This window comes from Pelodiscus sinensis, chromosome 22 (genome assembly GCF_052426305.1).
Source record: "Pelodiscus sinensis isolate ZL-2025 chromosome 22, ASM5242630v1, whole genome shotgun sequence".
NCBI classification, from domain to species: Eukaryota; Metazoa; Chordata; order Testudines; family Trionychidae; genus Pelodiscus; species Pelodiscus sinensis.
This window is the reverse complement of record NC_143073.1, coordinates 23,883,568-23,901,004: the sequence shown is the minus strand read 5'-3', so window position 1 is coordinate 23,901,004 and position 17,437 is coordinate 23,883,568. Positions and strand designations below refer to the sequence as shown.

General features: G+C 50.3%; 1 protein-coding gene across 3 annotated transcripts; it reads left to right on the top strand.

Annotated features, from left to right (window-relative positions):
• The first annotated feature begins 66 nt into the window (after positions 1-66).
• On the top strand, positions 67-4,533 carry LOC102446549 (interferon-inducible GTPase 5-like). Of its 3 annotated transcripts, none has more exons than XM_075908281.2 (2): positions 67-152; positions 1,368-4,533. In XM_075908281.2, exon 2 carries the CDS (start codon positions 1,378-1,380, stop codon positions 2,545-2,547), a length of 1,170 nt encoding a protein of 389 aa, XP_075764396.2. In that variant the 5' UTR covers positions 67-152; positions 1,368-1,377; the 3' UTR covers positions 2,548-4,533. The 3 variants fall into 3 exon arrangements, with proteins under 3 accessions (XP_075764396.2, XP_075764397.2, XP_089628935.1); XM_075908282.2 differs by lacking the exon at positions 67-152 and adding an exon at positions 171-397; XM_089772809.1 differs by lacking the exon at positions 67-152 and having other exon boundaries at positions 732-4,533.
• The last annotated feature ends 12,904 nt before the right edge of the window (positions 4,534-17,437 follow it).

Genomic DNA, 17,437 nt, shown 5'->3' with positions numbered 1-17,437 from the left:
ACAGCGAGCCCCCCGGAAATGCCCCAAGCGGGGCGTTGCCAGCGCCGCGGCCGGGGGGGGGGGGGGGGGGGGGGGGGGGGGGACCTGCCCCTGCCCGGCAGCCCCGCTGCTTTCGCTTTCGCTTCCCCCGCGCGCAGCTCGGCCGGAGGAAGGTAGCTGGAGCGGGGGGTCCCCGGGCCGGGATTCCTCAGCGCCCCGCGCGGTCCCTGCGCGCTGCCCCCGGCCCCGATCCCGGCGCGCTCTGGCCCGGGCGCGCAGCCGGCACAGGGCGCACGAAGCGGGGCGCTCCGCGTCCAGTGGCCCCGGGGGGAGGCGGGAGCGGCCGGAAGCGGCTGGGGGGGGGGGGCTGCCCCGCTCTGCCATTTCACGGCCCCTCCCGCGCCCCGCAGGGCAGCAGGTACCGGGATCCCCCCCCCCCCGGTTGTCTCCGTGTCTGCGCGCTTGGCCAGGCCCCCGTGGGCCGCAGCGGCAGGAATGCGGGTGGTGCCCAGACCCCGCACCCCTCCGAGGGAGGGAGGGAGTTTGGGGAGGGGAGGGGAGCCGGCTCTGGGAGGGGGTGGGGCCCTGACTGCAGGCTGTGGGGGAGAGTGTGGGGGTGGCTATGGGGAGTTTAGGGCAGGACGAGGGAGAGGGGGCAGGCTCTGGAGGGAGTGGAGTGCACAGAAGGCTGAGGGGGAGGGGGTGGCGGTGGGGATGCCACGCCTACCTGGGGGCACCCCCCTCTGGCTGTGGGGCGGGAGGGGATCTCCATGCTGGGAGCGGCGTGCAGAGACCCTGGGCCGCAGGGATGCACAGGCCAGCAGCCCTGGCAGCAAGCAGCAGGCGGAAGCCTCCAAGATATTGTAAATCACCATGCGGGGGGGAGGCAGGAGAGGGCAGGCAGCAAGTTTTGATGGAGCCTGGCTCCCAGCGGGTAATATTCCTGGTGCCGGGACACCACGGGCTCATGGAACCCACTGCCTCTGCTTGCGAGTTGGGCACCCGGCCCGACAGGGGCCTTGGTTTTGGAGTGGTTTGTGCCGCCACTGGCATGATGGGGCCCTGATCTTGGTCCAGGACTGGTCGGTGCCTGGCACAAAGGGGGCTGATCTCGGGCCGGATTCATACGCACGGTTATATTAAACATGAAATCATGACTACAGCCATGAAAGGATTTTGGGGTTTTTTTTCACACTGGCCCTGCCTCATTCCGTGCCTGGGCCAGATGTGTGAGGAGCAGAGTTAAGGTGACACAGGTCACAACAAATGTGTGTTTTCCTTACTGCCACGGGCTTGACGTTGCCAGCATAAGCTATGTGCTGTCAACACAGGATTTTCCAGCGGGAGCATTAACTTGGGGCTGAAATGTTTCTCCCGCTCTGCCGCAGACCGAGCACCATGGCTCTCGCAAGTTTCCAAGCCACAGTCTCGCGAGGGAGCCTGACAGATGCGATTTCCGACGTGCAGCAGAGAACGCCGGAGTCGTTCAACAGCCACACGCTCCACATCGCCATCACGGGGGAGCCAGGCTCCGGGAAGTCCTCCCTCATCAACGCCTTGCGGGGGCTGCGTGCTGGTGATGAAGGTGCTGCTGAAACTGGGATGCTAGAGACCGTGACGGAGACAATGGCTTATCGAGACCCTGTCCTGCCAGGCGTCACCCTCTGGGACCTGCCAGGGGCGGGCACATCCCATTTCCCTCTGAACACCTACTGTGAGCAGCTCAGTTTGGGCCGATTCGATTTCTTCCTCCTCGTCGGCTCCCAGCGCTTCCGCGCCGCGCACGCCCAGCTGGCCCGCGAGATCCAGGGCATGGGCAAGAGGTTCTACTTTGTGCGCTCCAAAGCTGACATGGACCTGGAGGCTTCCCGGCGGCAGCGTCCCTCCAGCTACAACGAGGAGCGGATCCTGCAGGAGATCCGGGAGGACTGCCGGAGGGGCCTGGCCGCTGAAGGAGTGGGCCACCCGCAGGTTTTTGTCGTGTCCTCCTGGGAACCCGACAGCTACGACTTTCCCCTCCTGCGGCAGACGCTGCAGAAGGACCTGCCGGGCCTGAAGAGACTCGCCTTCCTGCTCAGCCTGCCGGCCGTCGCCTCCCCCATCATCATCCGGAACAAAGCCGCCCTGGAGGGGGAAATTTGGAAACCAGCCCTTCTCTCCTGTCTCCTCGCTGCCATTCCTCTCCCAGGCCTCGCTTTCTTGGGCACCTTCTTCATCTTCTGGAAGCACCTGCTCCGCTACTACAGCCGCTTCGGGGTGGACAACAGGTCCCTCTCCGCACTCGCCCGGCAGGTTGGGAAACCGGTGGAGGAGCTGAAGGCTGTGATGTCCACCTTGGGACCGACCCCCATGATGGCCCTGAGACTGCTGGTGGATGCGGTGGGATTCGCAGTGATGGTACAAGAGTGTTCGTGGAAGCGTCTCCCCATCTTCGGGGCCATGGTGTCCGGAGGGGCGGCGCTGCTCGCCACTTACTTCATGCTGTGGAAGGGCTTGGCCTCTGTGGCTGACGATACCCGGCGGGTGCTGAGCAAAGCCCTGGAGGCAGAAGGGAAAAAAAGCATCTAGAATTCAGGTGTCGCACGGGAGGGGCCTGTCTAGTGGACACGGCCTTGGACTCCACGCAGGGAAGATTCGTGTTTCTCCCTGCAGGGGTCCCATGTTCCAGCCCCATAAGCCGTCCAGGGGGATCGTTGCCAACCTGCCAAAGCGCCCTAAGGAAGGAGACCTGGTGGTGACGACTCAGCGCTTCTGCGGTTCCACCCCACAAAGCAGCTTTCCCTTTGACATTCATACAAGAGAAATAAAATTGTATTGAACCCGCTTCTGTCTACCTGGGTCCCTCTGGGCTCCTCCAGCGCTTCAGTGTCTGAGCATGTTACCCACAGTAATGGACCAGGTCCCTCCACGGGGGCAAATCAGCTGTAATAGCTCCACTGGGGTCACTGGGGCAGATCCCATCTGGGGCAATGGGCCATAGCTCCCCTGAAGTCAATGGAGCAGATCCCAGCTGGGGTCATTGGGCTGTAGCTCCACTGGAGTCAATGGTCACTGGAGGTGAGAAGCCAAAGGCCTTCTCCTTGTGCGAAAGCTTTTTCCTATAAGCCCAGATGTGAATTTGAACTGATCGAGTGTGGATGCTCTCATGCTGGCAGCCAAACAGCTTTTTCAGTTCAGTGTCTGTCACCCAGGAGGAGTTTAAACTAATACTAACTAATTCTCTCTCTCTCTCTCTCACTGGGTGTATCTGCACTGCAGAGTTTTTCCGGGATACAGGAACTATCCTGGAAAAACTCTGCTGCATCCAGGGAATGTTTCTTCTCTTCCAAAAAAATTTTCAGAAAACCAGACACACTTTTTCAGCATCCCTGTCAACCTCGTTTTACGAGGCAGGAGGGATGTTCTGAAAAAGAGTTTTTTTCTGACATTTGGCCCAGTGTAGACAGGCCATATGTTGGAAAAGCCTCTTTCAAAAAAAGAAACAGAAAAAGCTACGCAAATTGCTCTGGAAAAGCAGTGTAATGTAGACATAGCCTCTGGGACTATGCCTCCAGATTTTAGAGTCTAAAGGGGTGGCGGTGGAGAGAAGATCAGAGCCTCAGAATCTCTGTTGCTTGAGCCACTTGGTGCTGGCCACATTCAAGGCCTGGAAATCACCAGCTTTAGGTGGGAGATTTTTTCCCTGCCCAGATCTTTGCCCCTTAAAATCACTGGGAGAGCTGGGGTTTCTGTTGCAAAAGTTCCCTTTTCCCCTCTCACCACTGGGGCAGCCCCATGACAGCCCCGCCCATTCGGTCATCCCCATTGTCAGGTGTGACCGTTAGTTACCCCTGCTGTTTCTTGCAGATGGCTCAGCTGGAGCCAGCAGTGGGCCGGTTCTAACCAGTGATGAGCTGGCTCAAGGCCTCCTTAGCTGCATAAACAAAGTTGTGAGATAATTAAGTCCAAGGACTGTTGCATAAAAAAGCTTCCACCTGAGCTTACTTGACTTATATACATGGATTTTCTGAAACTACACCAAACTGTAAGGTCTAAGGTTTTAAACTGCAACTTATTGTGATCTCTGTCAAACTTTATCATGTGCCGTAAGTGTCCATCTGCTTTGTACATTGGACAAACATCTCAGACACTCCGCCAAAGGATCAATGCCCACAAAACAGATATTAGACAGGATCACAAAGAAAAAACAGTTTCTTGCCATTTCAGCCAGAAAGGACACTGTCTCAACGACTTAATTACCTGCATCCTTCTTCAGAAGCCTTTCAAATCTGCACTTGAAAGGGAATCCTCTGAACTGTCATTCATACTAAAATTCGACACTCTATGCGTGAGTCTCAACAAAGACTCTGGGTATCTTACCCATTACAAAGATCGCTTCCCTAATTATCACCTCTAATACCATTAGCTCACAGACATCTACCCTGCTCCCCTGCATCCCCGTTCTGTTCTGAAATGTGATTTGTCCTTTTCATATGTGTTCATTTTTTTAATTGTATCCTTTGGTATATATGGTTGTGACTATTTTGTTCCACTATTTGATCTGAGGAAGTGGATCTGGCCCACGAAAGCTCATCACCAATAAACCATCTTGTTAGTCTTTAAAGTGCTACATAGTCCTGCATTTTGTTTCAGCTACACCAGACTAACACGGCTACATTTCTATCACTTTATAATCTGTGTAACTCTCAGAGTACTTGGCGCGGTTCACCCCCATCCCTGACACCTGCCCCTTTTGCGGCATGAGGGAAAACTTGGCGCATGCCTATCTTGAATGCGCCATGTTGCAGCCCCTATTCCGGCTTCTCTAGAACCTCTTATTGAGGTTCTGGTTGCACTTTTCCCCCCATCTGTTCATCTACTCACACCCTATCTGTGGCCCCACAAAGTCGCGGGACCTCCTCATCAACCTCCTCCTGGCACTGGCTAAAGCTGCTCTATATAACACGAGGAGGAGGATGCTGGACAAGGGGGTTCCCTGCGACTGCGGGGCCTATTTCTGTTCCTCCCTTGTGTCATGTATCCGGGCAGAGTTCCTCTGGGCAGTGTCCGCTGGCTCCCTTGTCAGCTTCGAGGACCAGTGTGCGCTGCCCAGGGTTCTCTGCTCGGTGTCCCCATCCGGTTCCCTAGTTATAAACCTTTAGCCTGCACTTCTTGCCCTGTTTGTCATTATTTGTCCCCAGTAATTAGTTGGACATGGGTCCAGTCGTCCCTCCTGCAGGACGGACTTTCCCATGTTTCAAATAGAACCCATTACAGTGCATGATTTCCCTCTATAATTAAAATCCCACACCACCTTTTGCAAGCTCAAGGGCTTTTTTTTTTTTAACTCTAGTAATCTTAGTTAATCAACTCAGATGGTCAAATACTAATTTAGGACATTGGATTCTGCATGCCTATTATAAATGCTTCCTGCAGTTTTGAATGAAAAATAAAACTCTCAGAAACTTACTGTGAGCTGCAACTTTGTGATCTTTGTAACTCTCAGCCCCGTGCTTGGAACTTTCCCTGAGCTGCAGTCTCCCCCAGTGAATGGAGAGAGAGCATGAGTATGAGAGTGTGTTTGAAGAAGGCTGGGCATGCTCCCTGCTGACAGTCTGGGCATGCTCCCTGCTGGATAAAGGGAAGTCTGGGCCTGCCCTCTGCTGATGAGGAATGAGTCACAGGAGCCATTGGACACTATATAAAGAGAAGGAGCACATGTGAGACTCTCTTCCTTCCCCTGCTCCGGAGAAGCTCCTCTCCAGTGTCTCTCCTCCTGACCAGCTTCCACAGCCATGAAGAGAAGACAGACCCTCCAGGATTCACATGCCTTGGCTCCCTCTGCAACCCATATGTCTGTGTAAGTGTGTGAGTGCCTGAGGGCAGGAATGAATGGGTGTGAATGAATGGAAGGGGGGGGGTGCTTGCTTGTCTGAGTGTGTGGGTGAGAGAGAGAGAGTTCTCCCTTCTTTAGTCTGGTGGCTGCTTTCTTCTCTTTAATTTTACCTAGTGGAAATAAACCCATACAAGTGTAACCCTGGATGGTCTCCAGTGAGAATATTTTTGGGGTAACAAGGACATGTGTAGGAATTGGATAGCTGTGGTGTTTCTTGCTAGAATCTGCTTGTGCATGTTTGTGCCTCTCAGAAAGAAAGGGTTATAAAACAGCTAAAAGGCACTGCTTGAACAGACAGCCCTACCTGTGGATCTAAGGCCATGTGGATGTCCAGGACCGTCTGTAGCCAAAGGGGCATAAGCATTGGATTCTTGCTCGCTTGCTTGCTTAATTGCCTGCTTCTCCGCAGTGAGAAATACATATTTAGTAATGTGTGACAGCTGTAAGGCGTACTATGCTTTGGCAATAAACCTCTTGGCTATGTCTACACTGGCACCCTTTTCCAGAAATTCTTAAAACGGAAATCTTTTTCGTTATAAGCATTTTCAGAAAAAGTGCGTCCACATTGGCAGGATGCTTTTCTGGAAAAGAACTTTTTGCGGAAAAGCGTTCGTGGCCAATGTAGACGCGCTTTTCCACAAAAAAGCCCCAATTGTCATTTTCGCGATCGGGGCTTTTTTGCGGAAAAGACTACTGTGCTGTCTACACTGGCCCTTTTCCGGAACAGTTTTCCGGAAAAGGACTTTTGCCCGAATGGGAACAGTATAGTTTTTCCGGAAAAGCACTGATGATTTTACAGTAGATCGTCAGTGCTTTTCCGGAAATTCAAGGGGCCAGTGTAGACAGCTAGCAAGTTATTCCGGAAAAGCGGATGATTTTCCAGAATAAGTGGCCAGTGTAGACACAGCCCTTATGTTTATGCATCTGGCGTGGCTTCACAGAATGTATCCGAGCCTCCTGATAGAGCAACATCTGGCATAGTCAGCGGGATACACTCAGGCTACGTCTACACTGGCCCCTCTTCCGTAAGGGGCATGTAAATTTCAGCAGTCGTCGTAGGGAAATCCGCGGGGGATTTAAATATCCCCCGCGGCATTTAAATAAACATGGCCGCCGCTTTTTTCCGGCTTTTAAAAAAGCCGGAAAAGAGCGTCTAGACTGGCCCCGATCCTCCGGAAAAAGCGCCCTTTTCCGGAGGGTCTTATTCTTACTTTGAAGTAAGAATAAGACCCTCCGGAAAAGGGCGCTTTTTCCGGAGGATCGGGGCCAGTCTAGACGCTCTTTTCCGGCTTTTTTAAAAGCCGGAAAAAAGCGGCGGCCATGTTTATTTAAATGCCGCGGGGGATATTTAAATCCCCCGCGGATTTCCCTACGACGACTCTTGAAATTTACATGCCCCTTACGGAAGAGGGGCCAGTGTAGACGTAGCCTCAGGGTATGTCGAGACTGCATCCCTCTGTCGGCAGAGGGATTCAGATTAGGCAGGTCAACATTGCAAATGAAGTGGGGATTTAAATATCCCGCACTTCATTTGCATAAAAATGGCCACCACGTTTTGCCAACTCAGCACTTTGTCAGCAAAAAGCAGCAGTCTACAGGGGGATCTGTTGAGACAGAGCCTTTTTTGACAGATCCCTTATGCCTCCAGCAAGGGATATTTAAATCCCCGCTTCATTTGCAATGTCGACCTGCCTAATCTGCATCCTTCGGCTGACAGAGGAATGCAGTCTAGACATACCCTCAGGGACGCCTGGAGGAGTGGGCACAGCAGTAAAGCAAGTTTATTAACTTCCAGGCAAGAGCTCTTGTTCGGTGTATTAGCCACCAGGACTCCCATGATTTGCTCTTAGCTGCAGGCATTGATACTGTAACATATAACAACATGTATTGTCCGCCTGGGCCCAGCTTGTCATGTGATCTGCATGTCTGACCTGTCCTAGTCGTTATTTACTGCTCCCCTGCTCTGTACGTCATCTGCAAATGTAAAGATCTGCTGCTTTCTGCATGGATAGAAAATGTTAAATAGCAGAGGCCTAGCACCCAGTCTCTGCGGGCAGCGCAAAGCTCAAACACAGCCAGTCCCAGCTGCCCAAAGTTGTTCCCCATTTACAGTGACACCTGGAGAGCTGTCAGGCAGTTTGTAATCCATTTCCCGGGTGCCACCCAATTTTTTTTTATCATTTTAGGTTTCTATTCATCTGAATGACATGCAGAGCCAAGTCTCACAGATCTCTAGGCATTATGACAGGGTAAGAGCCGAAGGTTACAAAAAAGTACTCCTAATGGAGTTGGGAAGGTGAGCAAGCATTAGCCCACTCACATCTAAAAGTCCTCCCCCCCAGCCTACGGAGACAATCCACAGAACCCAGAACACCAACTGATTCCAGGGGATAAAAAAAAGAAAATCAGAGATGGGTGTGGAGGTCTGTCAAGGCTGTTCCCCACTCTGGCACAATGAATGCAGAATTTGGGGCCCGCAAGAGTACTCCAAAACCTTGTATTTTACAGGCTACGGTACAAAAACTCCCCCCAAAATCCTAATACCCAGATTTTGGAGAATCCACTGTCACCATCAAGTACTTTTAAATCCACAAACGGGTGGACACTCAAAACCAACCTGAGGACACCCCAAGCTCTGTTTTCCCCAAAGAGCTTGAAAAGAGAAAAACAAGCTGCAATGTGTGGTAGCTGACTCCTCAGTCAGGCAGGTGGATACACATAGACAGACCTTCCAGGACACAAAACTCAACCAATCCCAATTAATTAGAAAAAAGAAAAAATCCTTTATTATCAAAAGAAAGCTACAGTTGCAAGCATAGTAAATTGGCTAGATGGAAAGAGCTGCCATTGGGATCCCCTTGGCTAGCAGCTTTAGTTACAAAAGAGAAAAGAACACTTAACAAGCTCAGACATTATTTCCAAATTCCCAGACCAGGAAAACAACAAAATCCTGAGGGACTATCTAAACTTTTCCCTACCTACACATTGTAAGAAGTCTGTTCTTAGAAAGAGACAGGTCTCCCATCTCCTTCAGACTTGGAAGAAACCACTCTAAATCTTGAATAAAGAAACAGAGAAACACTCCTCTTTTCCAGTTTCAAATTCCTACCTGCATTGTTATTAGCTGGCCATCCAATACCTGGCTAGGTACGGGAGACATTAGTTAACCCTTTAGTCACTGGGTGCTGGTCAGCTGAACAGGCTATAACAAGGTCAAATGGCTAAAACGAGGGACCCAGATGGGGACACAGAGCAGAGAACCCCGGACAGCGCCCACTACCCCCCGAAGTCTTGAGAGAGCCAGCAGATGCCACCTAGTGGAACTCTGCTTGGTTGCATGAATGGATGCGGGAGCAGAAATAAGCCCCACAGTCGCAGGCCTCTTCCTCGGCCAACCTCTGCTCCCTGGTTTTATAAATCGCCATCTTGGCTATAGCCAGGAGGAGGTTGACCAGGAGGTCCCATGACTTTGTGGGGCCACAGATGGGGTGTGCATAAATTAAGAGTTGAGGAGAGAAGTGTAGCCGGAACCTCTTGTTGAGGTTCTGGAGGAGCCGAAAGAGGGGCTGTCACCTGGCACACTCAAGGTAGATGTGCACTAGGGTCTCCCTCTTGCCCCAGAAGGGGCAAGTGTCAGGAACGGGGGTGAACCGCACCAAGTACATGCCCCTGCTCACAGCAAAAGGCTGGTTGCATGGGGTAGGTGGGGGAAAGAGGGGTGGGCGGGTGCTGACATTGGAAGGCAGCTGGGCTGGGGAGGGGGTACGGAGAAGCAGTGCATGGTAAGCTGGGCTGGGGGACACGGAACCAATGTTTTGCTCAGCTGGACTACAGGGGTGGGGGGGAACCATGAAGCCCAGTGTGGGGTGGCAGCAGGGGGCCTGAAATAACCTCCCAGGTCCAGCAAAATTGCTCATCCAGGACCAGTCAGGTCCCGAGGGTGCTGGACCAGGGAGGTCCAACCTGTACCCCAAGATTGCTTCTTCATCTTCCCCCTTGGCCAAACACTTTACCCCTGTATTTCTCAAACGGTGCTCCGCGGAGCCCCAGGGCTCCACGAGACATCTCCAGGGGCTCTGCGAGGTTGACAAACTGGAAAGCCTTCAAAAGCATAATTGAGACTCACCTCGAACTAAAACTAAATACCGCAACAGACTGGATGCAGAAGCAGACATGCGAATCCAACTTTCTTCTATCAAGCCAGACATTGGAGAACTTTGTAAGAATAGAAAGTAAGCCCACTCTTCTCACTAAAAATAATGATTGGTTTTGATTTTGGGCAAAATGCAGTAATTTTTCTTATAAAAAATGTTGTGTTTTAAAATCTGAATAAAAAAGTATTGTACAAGTAAATGATTTGATTTTTATTATTTATGGATCAAACCCACATGAATTGATAAATATATGTGCAAAATTTGGAAGTCTAATGTGGCCAACATCGATAGGTACAACACATACACTCAGTGGGCCGCTGGGGCTCCTCATAAATTTTTACGCATGTAAAGGGCTCTAGAGCCCAGAAAGTAAGAGAACCGCTGCCCTACCCCCATCCTGCTCCTGCATCCACCATAGCTCCTGTTCCCTCCACCTGGCCAGACACCCTACTCCTGCACCCATCCCTACCTCACACCCAGATCTTTCAACTTCTCCCTCCTTTTGCCCCCCACCTCCCTCCCAGCTCTTATACCCCATCCCTATCCCACTCACTGGCAGCCCTGTCTTGCACACTGAACCCCATAGTTTTGTTCCACCCCAAAACATAAGGGGGTCCATAAAATCCACCAAAAAAGCAACTCTGGCATATGGGAAGCCCGGACCCTCAGTAGTCCCTGCCCTTCCCCTCGCCCCGTTGGGGCTGGAGTGCCAGAGGAGTGAGGTGTCTCAGCTAGGGACCACCTTTGTGAGGATGGGGGTTTTGGGAGGAGTTTCTTTGCTTCGCACTTGTGTGGTCCCCGACTGATATTTCTGTGGGTCAGTGGCTCCCAACCCAAAAAAGGTTCCTCAGCCCTGCCATAAATAAAGAAAACATTGAAATCTTTTGTGTTGGAGATAAATTAATATTTTACTGTATTTAAAATGAAATTTGAAAAACTAACATGAGTTAACACACTTGATCTGTTCAATCATTTAAATTAACCCATTCTCCCTACCTGCCGTGCTAGCAAAATGGCTTGCTCATATTTATGTAATTAATGGTGAGTTTCCATTAGCAGCTGGAAAGGTTTACATTGAGCTGGGGGTTCAGGGGCCAAATAGTTTGAGAACCACTGAAATAGAGCCACCCCTGGTCTCTCCCCTTAAGAGACAGCTGTAGGGGCCCTGATGTTCCACAAGAGCCCACAGAGAGATCAGGTCTCTTAGGGTGTGTCTAGACTACATGCCTCCGTTAAATACAGCTGTTTATACATCCAGGTGAACTGGGGATTATTTGTGTCCTGATGCAGGAAGTGATGCCAGGAACATCACTGAGAGCATCTGTCATGGTTTAATTTCCCAACCTGACACGTCAAGTGTAGAGACGGGGGTCAGCTAGCACAATAAACTCTGTAAGAACCTGCCTCTGTAACTCCCCAGAGACAAACTTGTCCGGTCGCAGTTTCCCTGAGATCCAAAAGAAAACGCTGCACCACCCAAGTGAGTAAACAAATATCAAATAAACCCTTTTCCAGAGAAGGGAATTGGGAATCACCGCCCTAAGGCAAAGCTCTTCCCCTACCCCAGCCTCCATTTTCCTTGGAGTTGATGAAAACAAACAGAGGGAATCCGCAGAGAACAATGGGCTCTGCTCCTCCTGGATAATCAGACATGTAGGTTTCAGGACGCAACCATCAACCAATGCCAGTTAATCAAAGCAAAAAGGAAAACATTTTTATTAACAAAACAAAACTACTGCTGCAAACATAGTAAATCACTGAGGGTACGTCTAGACTACAGGCTTTTGTCGACAGAAGTTTTGTCGACAGATACTGTCGACAAAGCTTCTGTCGACAAAGAGCATCTAGACTACATTCAGTTCTGTCGACAAAGCAAGTTGCAGATGGAACGTGTAGATGCAATAATGCTTTCTGTCGACAAAAGGCGTTATTCCTCGTAGAATGAGGTTCACAGCCATCGACAAAACTGCTGAGTTCTGAAGTTATGGTGACAGAACTCAGTGGTAGTGTAGACGCAGGTATAGTTTTGTCGACAAAAGTCCACTTTTGTCGACAAAACCCTGTAGTCTAGACATACCCTGAGTGTTGAAAAGCCAGGGAGTGAAATAGACATGGGGAAGCCTCTGGCCTGTAATCCTTAGTTACAAAAAGAAAAACAATGAACCAGCTCAGACATGATTTCCAAACCCCTAAACAAGGAAAACAACAAAACCTAATGGACTATCTCAACTTTTTTCTATAATCAAAGAATCATAGAATCTTAGGGCTGGAAGAGACCTTGCGAGGTCATTGAGTTCAGCTCTCTGCCCAAAGCAGGACCAACTAAATCATCCCAGCCTGGACTTTGTCAAGCCGAGACTTCAAAACCTCTAGGGCTGGAGATTCCACCTCCTCCCTAGGGAACCCAGCCCAGGGCTTCACCACCTGCCTAGGGAAATCGTTTGTCCTAATATCCAACCTAGACCTCCCCCTCTGCAACTTGAGCTCCTTGTTCTGCCATCCATCGCTACTCTGAACACCCTCTCTCCATCCTTTTTGGAACCTCCCTTCCGAAAGCTGAAGACTGCTCTCAAATCCCCCCTCCCTTTTCTCATCTGCAGACTAAAGAAGCCCAAATTCCTCAGCCTCTCCTAATAGGTCATGTGCTTCAGACACCCAATCATTTTGGTTCGCCTCCTTTGGACCCTCTCCAATGTGTCCACATCCTTTCTGTAGTGGGGGGCCCAGAACTGGGCACAGTATTCCAGATGTGGCCTCTCCAGAGCCGAATGAAGGGGAATAATCACTCAGCGGCGGATATAGGGTAGGGCGAGCAGGGCAGTTGCCTCGGGCCTCAATAGGCCCTGTGCCCATAGGCGTGCCCAGGCACACCCTAATGTTTCAAAAAGGCCGGCTGGCGGCTGCTGGAGGAGGAGGGGTGTGACGGGGAAAGCCCGTCCCCCTATCCCCACAAGAAGACGCTGGCAGCCGCGGCATCAAAAGCTGGGCTGCCCGGCATTCCTCGAAACTGCTGCACATGCTCCGCAGTTGCGTGGGCACTTCAAAAGCCGGGGCCACGCAGCTGAAGAAAGTGAGCGGGCCAGAGAGAGAGCTTGGAGGAGAGGTCACTTGTGTGTGCCACAGCAAACCAGGATGCGTGCACGTCCTGGAATCCCGATCTTTGGTGGCTCTGGGCTGGGGTGGGAGTCCAGCCCCACGCACTGCAGCGAGCCGGGGGCGACTGGCAGGCTATGCAAACTGCAATCGGCCATTTTAAAGGTAGGGTTACCCATTCCCTACTTCTGGCGCCTGACTCTGTGGGACGCGGATTTGGGGGAGCTAGGAGTGCCTGGCTTTGGGGGAGGCGTAGATGCATTGGGATGGGGAAGGACTGGGATGCCTGACTCTGTGGGAGAGGTGGGTGCTTTAGGATGGGGGAGAAGGAAATGAGGGTGCCTAACTCTGCGGGAAGGGTGGGGCATTGGGCTAGAGTGATGGGTTGGGTGCCTGGCTCTATGGGAGGGGGGTGTGCATTGGGGGTACTTATAATTTTTTTCAAAAAAGTACTTTATAAAAAAGGAAAAACTTAAAAAACAACAAATAATCTAGTGGCACTTTGAAGACTAGCAGAACATGTAGATGTTAGCGCAAGCTTTCATGGATACAACCCACTTCTGCCCATGAAGGCATCTACATGTTCTGTTGGTCTTTGAAGTGCTACTAGACTATTTGTTGTTTTTTAAGTTTTTCCTGTTCCAGACTAACTCAGCTCCCCCCTCTGAGGCTTATAAAAAAAGCTGAGAAACCTTTGGGCAGGCAGGCGTTTTGGTAAAAATATATCACACGTGCACAAAGTGCCTGCTCTACCTCAGCTGGTGCTGGATAATCACAGCCTCCATTCTAAAGGAGTTGGCATTACTGAGGTGATAGATTCTTAGGAGTCAATGGCCCCGGACACACAGGAATCACCAATTTGGCCACGTGCAGCTTGCTCTGGGGAGCTACATTTCCCAGGCAGGTGGGATGTTGAGCCCAGAGGATAAATGTGGCTTCCGGTGCCTCTGCGTGCGGGTCCCGCCCAGAGCGTTGGGGCTTCGAGCTCTGTGGTTACTATGGTCTCATGGCCCTGGGCCAGCTGCTGGAGCGGCTCCACAGACTCCAGCCCCGCAAACTGGCAGGCAGAAGGTGGGGGAGGGGAAGGGGGAAAAATAGGGGAAAGGGGTGGGAGAGGAAGGGGCTTGTGCTGAGGGGAGGGGGGCAGGTCAGAAGAAGAAAGGGGAGAGAGTTGTATTACAGTTCATGATTGTTTGAAAATAATTTGTTCAAACAATATGGAAGACATATGTCCTAATATTTATAACGCTCTTAGGATACTTCTAACTAGTCCAGTGACAGTAGCTTGGGCAGAGAGACGTTTCTCTAAATTGAAACTAATGAAGAATTACTTAAGATCTACTGAGAGCCAGGAGCGTTTTGTAGGTCTTTCAATTATATCGATTGAAAACGACCTGTGTAAAGAAATGGACTTTAATGATATAATTGAAGAATGTGCTGCCAAAAGAGCTAGACAGCTATAATAGACTTAAATACAAATGAAAATTTGTAATTGATGCAGGATTTTGTTTAAGAATGAATTGCAATATAATTAAAATAAAATTATCCAACTAAATTAAGTTTCTATCAAATTTACCCAATTCACATGTAATATGAAAATAGCCTTACATTTGCGCATTTGATGCCTTTTTTTCTATTTTTTCTCCAAAGGGGGCCCCGCGACATTGTGCTGCCCTGGGCCCCGCAAAACTCTCATCCGCCCCTGTAATCACTTCTCTGGATCTGCTGGCAATGCTCCTCCTACTGCACCCTTATATGCCATCAGCCTTCTTGGCTACAAAGGCGCCCTGTTGACTCTCATCCAGCTTCTCATCCACTGTAACCCCCAGGGCCTTTTCTGCAGAACTGCTGCTTAGCCAGTCGGTCCCCAGCCTGTACCAATGCCTGGGAGTCTTCTGTCCCCAGGGCAGGACTCTGCACTTGTCCTTGTTGAACCTCATCTGATTTCTTTTGGCCTAATTCTCTAATCTGTCCAGGTCACTCTGGACCCAATCTCTGCCCTCCAGCGTATCTGCCTCTCCCTCTAGCTTAGTGTCATCCGCAAACTTGCTGAGGGTGCAATCCATCCCCTCAGCCAGGTCATTAATAGATGTTGAACAAAACCAGCCCTAGAGTGGATCTTTGGGGCACTGTGCTAGAAACCAACCACCAAATGGACATCGAAACAGCTCGAAGACACAAGTCAGCAGCACAGCCCTATCTTCAAGTCAGAGGCACAGGCACGGGCACCCGCACGGCACCACAATATGCCAATGTCTTTATGGCTGACCTTGAACAACATTTCCTCAGCTCTCGTCCCCTAACAACCTTACTCTCCTCATACTACATGGATGACATCTTTATCATATGGACCCACGGAAGAGACGCTTGAAGAATTTCACAAGGATTTCAACAACTTTCACCTCACCATCAACCTCAGCCTGGACCAGTCCACATGGGAAATCCGTTTCTTGGACACTACAGTACAATTAAATAATGGACAAATTTCCACCACCTTATACCGGAAACCCCCCGACCGCTACACTTACCTTCGTGCCTCCAGCTTCCATCCCAGACACATTTCTCAGTCTATTGTTTACAACCAAACCATAAGATACAACTAGATTTGCTCTGATCCCACAGACAAACACCTACAGGATCTATATAGAGCATTCCTAACACTGAAGTACCCACCTGGAGAAATGAAACAACAGGTTGATAGAGCCAAAAAAGTACCCAGACATGCAGACAGACCCAGAAGAGAAAATAACAGAACTCTACTTGTTATTACCCACAGTCCACAGCTCAAACCCCTCCAATGCATTATACACAATCTACAACCTATCTTGGAAAATGACCCCTCACTCTCAGAGGCCTTGGGGGAAAAGCTTATTCTCACTTACAGACAACCCTTCAACCCAAAACAAATTCTTTCCGGTAACTATGTCACACAACCAAATCATAAGCATCCAGGACCCAGCCCTGCAATCAGCCCCAGTGCCAATTCTGCCTATAGCTGAAAAACTGTTACAATAGTTACCACCAGACTGGTCAGAAGGGCTCTGTCTACACGGCACATTTATTTCGGAATGAGCTAGTCTGGAAGAAATACTCCGAAATAGCTTATTTCAAAGTAAGCGTCTACACACAAAATGTGCCTCAGACTAGCACTGAGCTATTTTGAAAGAAAGCATCCACTCTGACTGGATACTAACTTGCATTTAAGGCCACCCGGACCCAGTTCAGGCAGAGCATCAGGTCAGCAGGAACTTTGTGTGGCTGCTGATTGAGGCTACTTGTGGCTCATGCTTAAAGGCCCCCCCCTCCCCCCCCGCCGCCGGTACAGCCAGGTCTCAGGCCTTTTCTCTTTGCCTTCCTCCTCAAGGGGGCAGCAAAGCCTTTTCTTCTGGTAACCACCCGATGAGCAAACCCCACAGGATTTTGGGCACGACAGGGATCTTTAGCTTGAGTACAAGAAGTGTTGTTGCAGAGCGAATGGGGAAGCCAAAACAACCCCCCTGAGGGAGAGGGAGAGAGAGAGAAGCAACCAGGCTAACCATGAAAGTATTTATTTCCAGGTAGTGAATATAGATATGGATATGTGGGGTAGCCAAACACACAAAATAGTTACAAACTGAAACTGATTATGAGTGTTAGGGCTAGCCAACTATAGAACTGATTACCTAGGGCAGGGTCAGGAGGCTTTCCAGAGAGGTAGTTGGGGTGGGAAGAGAGAGAGAGAGAGATCTCACCATTCCACGGAGCTTGCACTGATCGGGGTTCCCAGATGGTGATGGTAGCCGAGGGTCCAGAGGGCAGGAGACAAGCACAGCAAAGCCCCCAGCAAGATCAAGCAGGAGACGGAGTCTCAATGGAACCTTGAGACCCATTCCCAGTGCAATGGGGGAAATCTCTTTGTGTAACTCAGGGTAGGATTGCAAATGCTGCACAGTCCACATAGGCAGGGTACACTTGCTATCACAGCTACCAATTGTAGTTACATTACAGAAACAGTGACTAGTGTAAGACACCAGGGGTTGAATCCAGTGTCCATTAATCTAGTGTTTCTCAACCAGTGGTATGAGTACCCTTAGGGGTACTCGAGAGAAGTCTGGGGGGGGGGGGGGGGTATGTCTGAAATCTGGAGAAAACTAAAGTTTTGTTTGAAGTTTTACAGCACTTTATTATTTTTGTACTTTTTACACCCCAAAATTTCATCACCCACATGGCTATGATTAAGTTATTTAAACAAATGTGTTGCAATGGTCAAAAAAAAGTGTCTGAAAACTGTAGGTACGAGGGGTACATATATATATATATATATATATATATATATATATATATATATATATATATA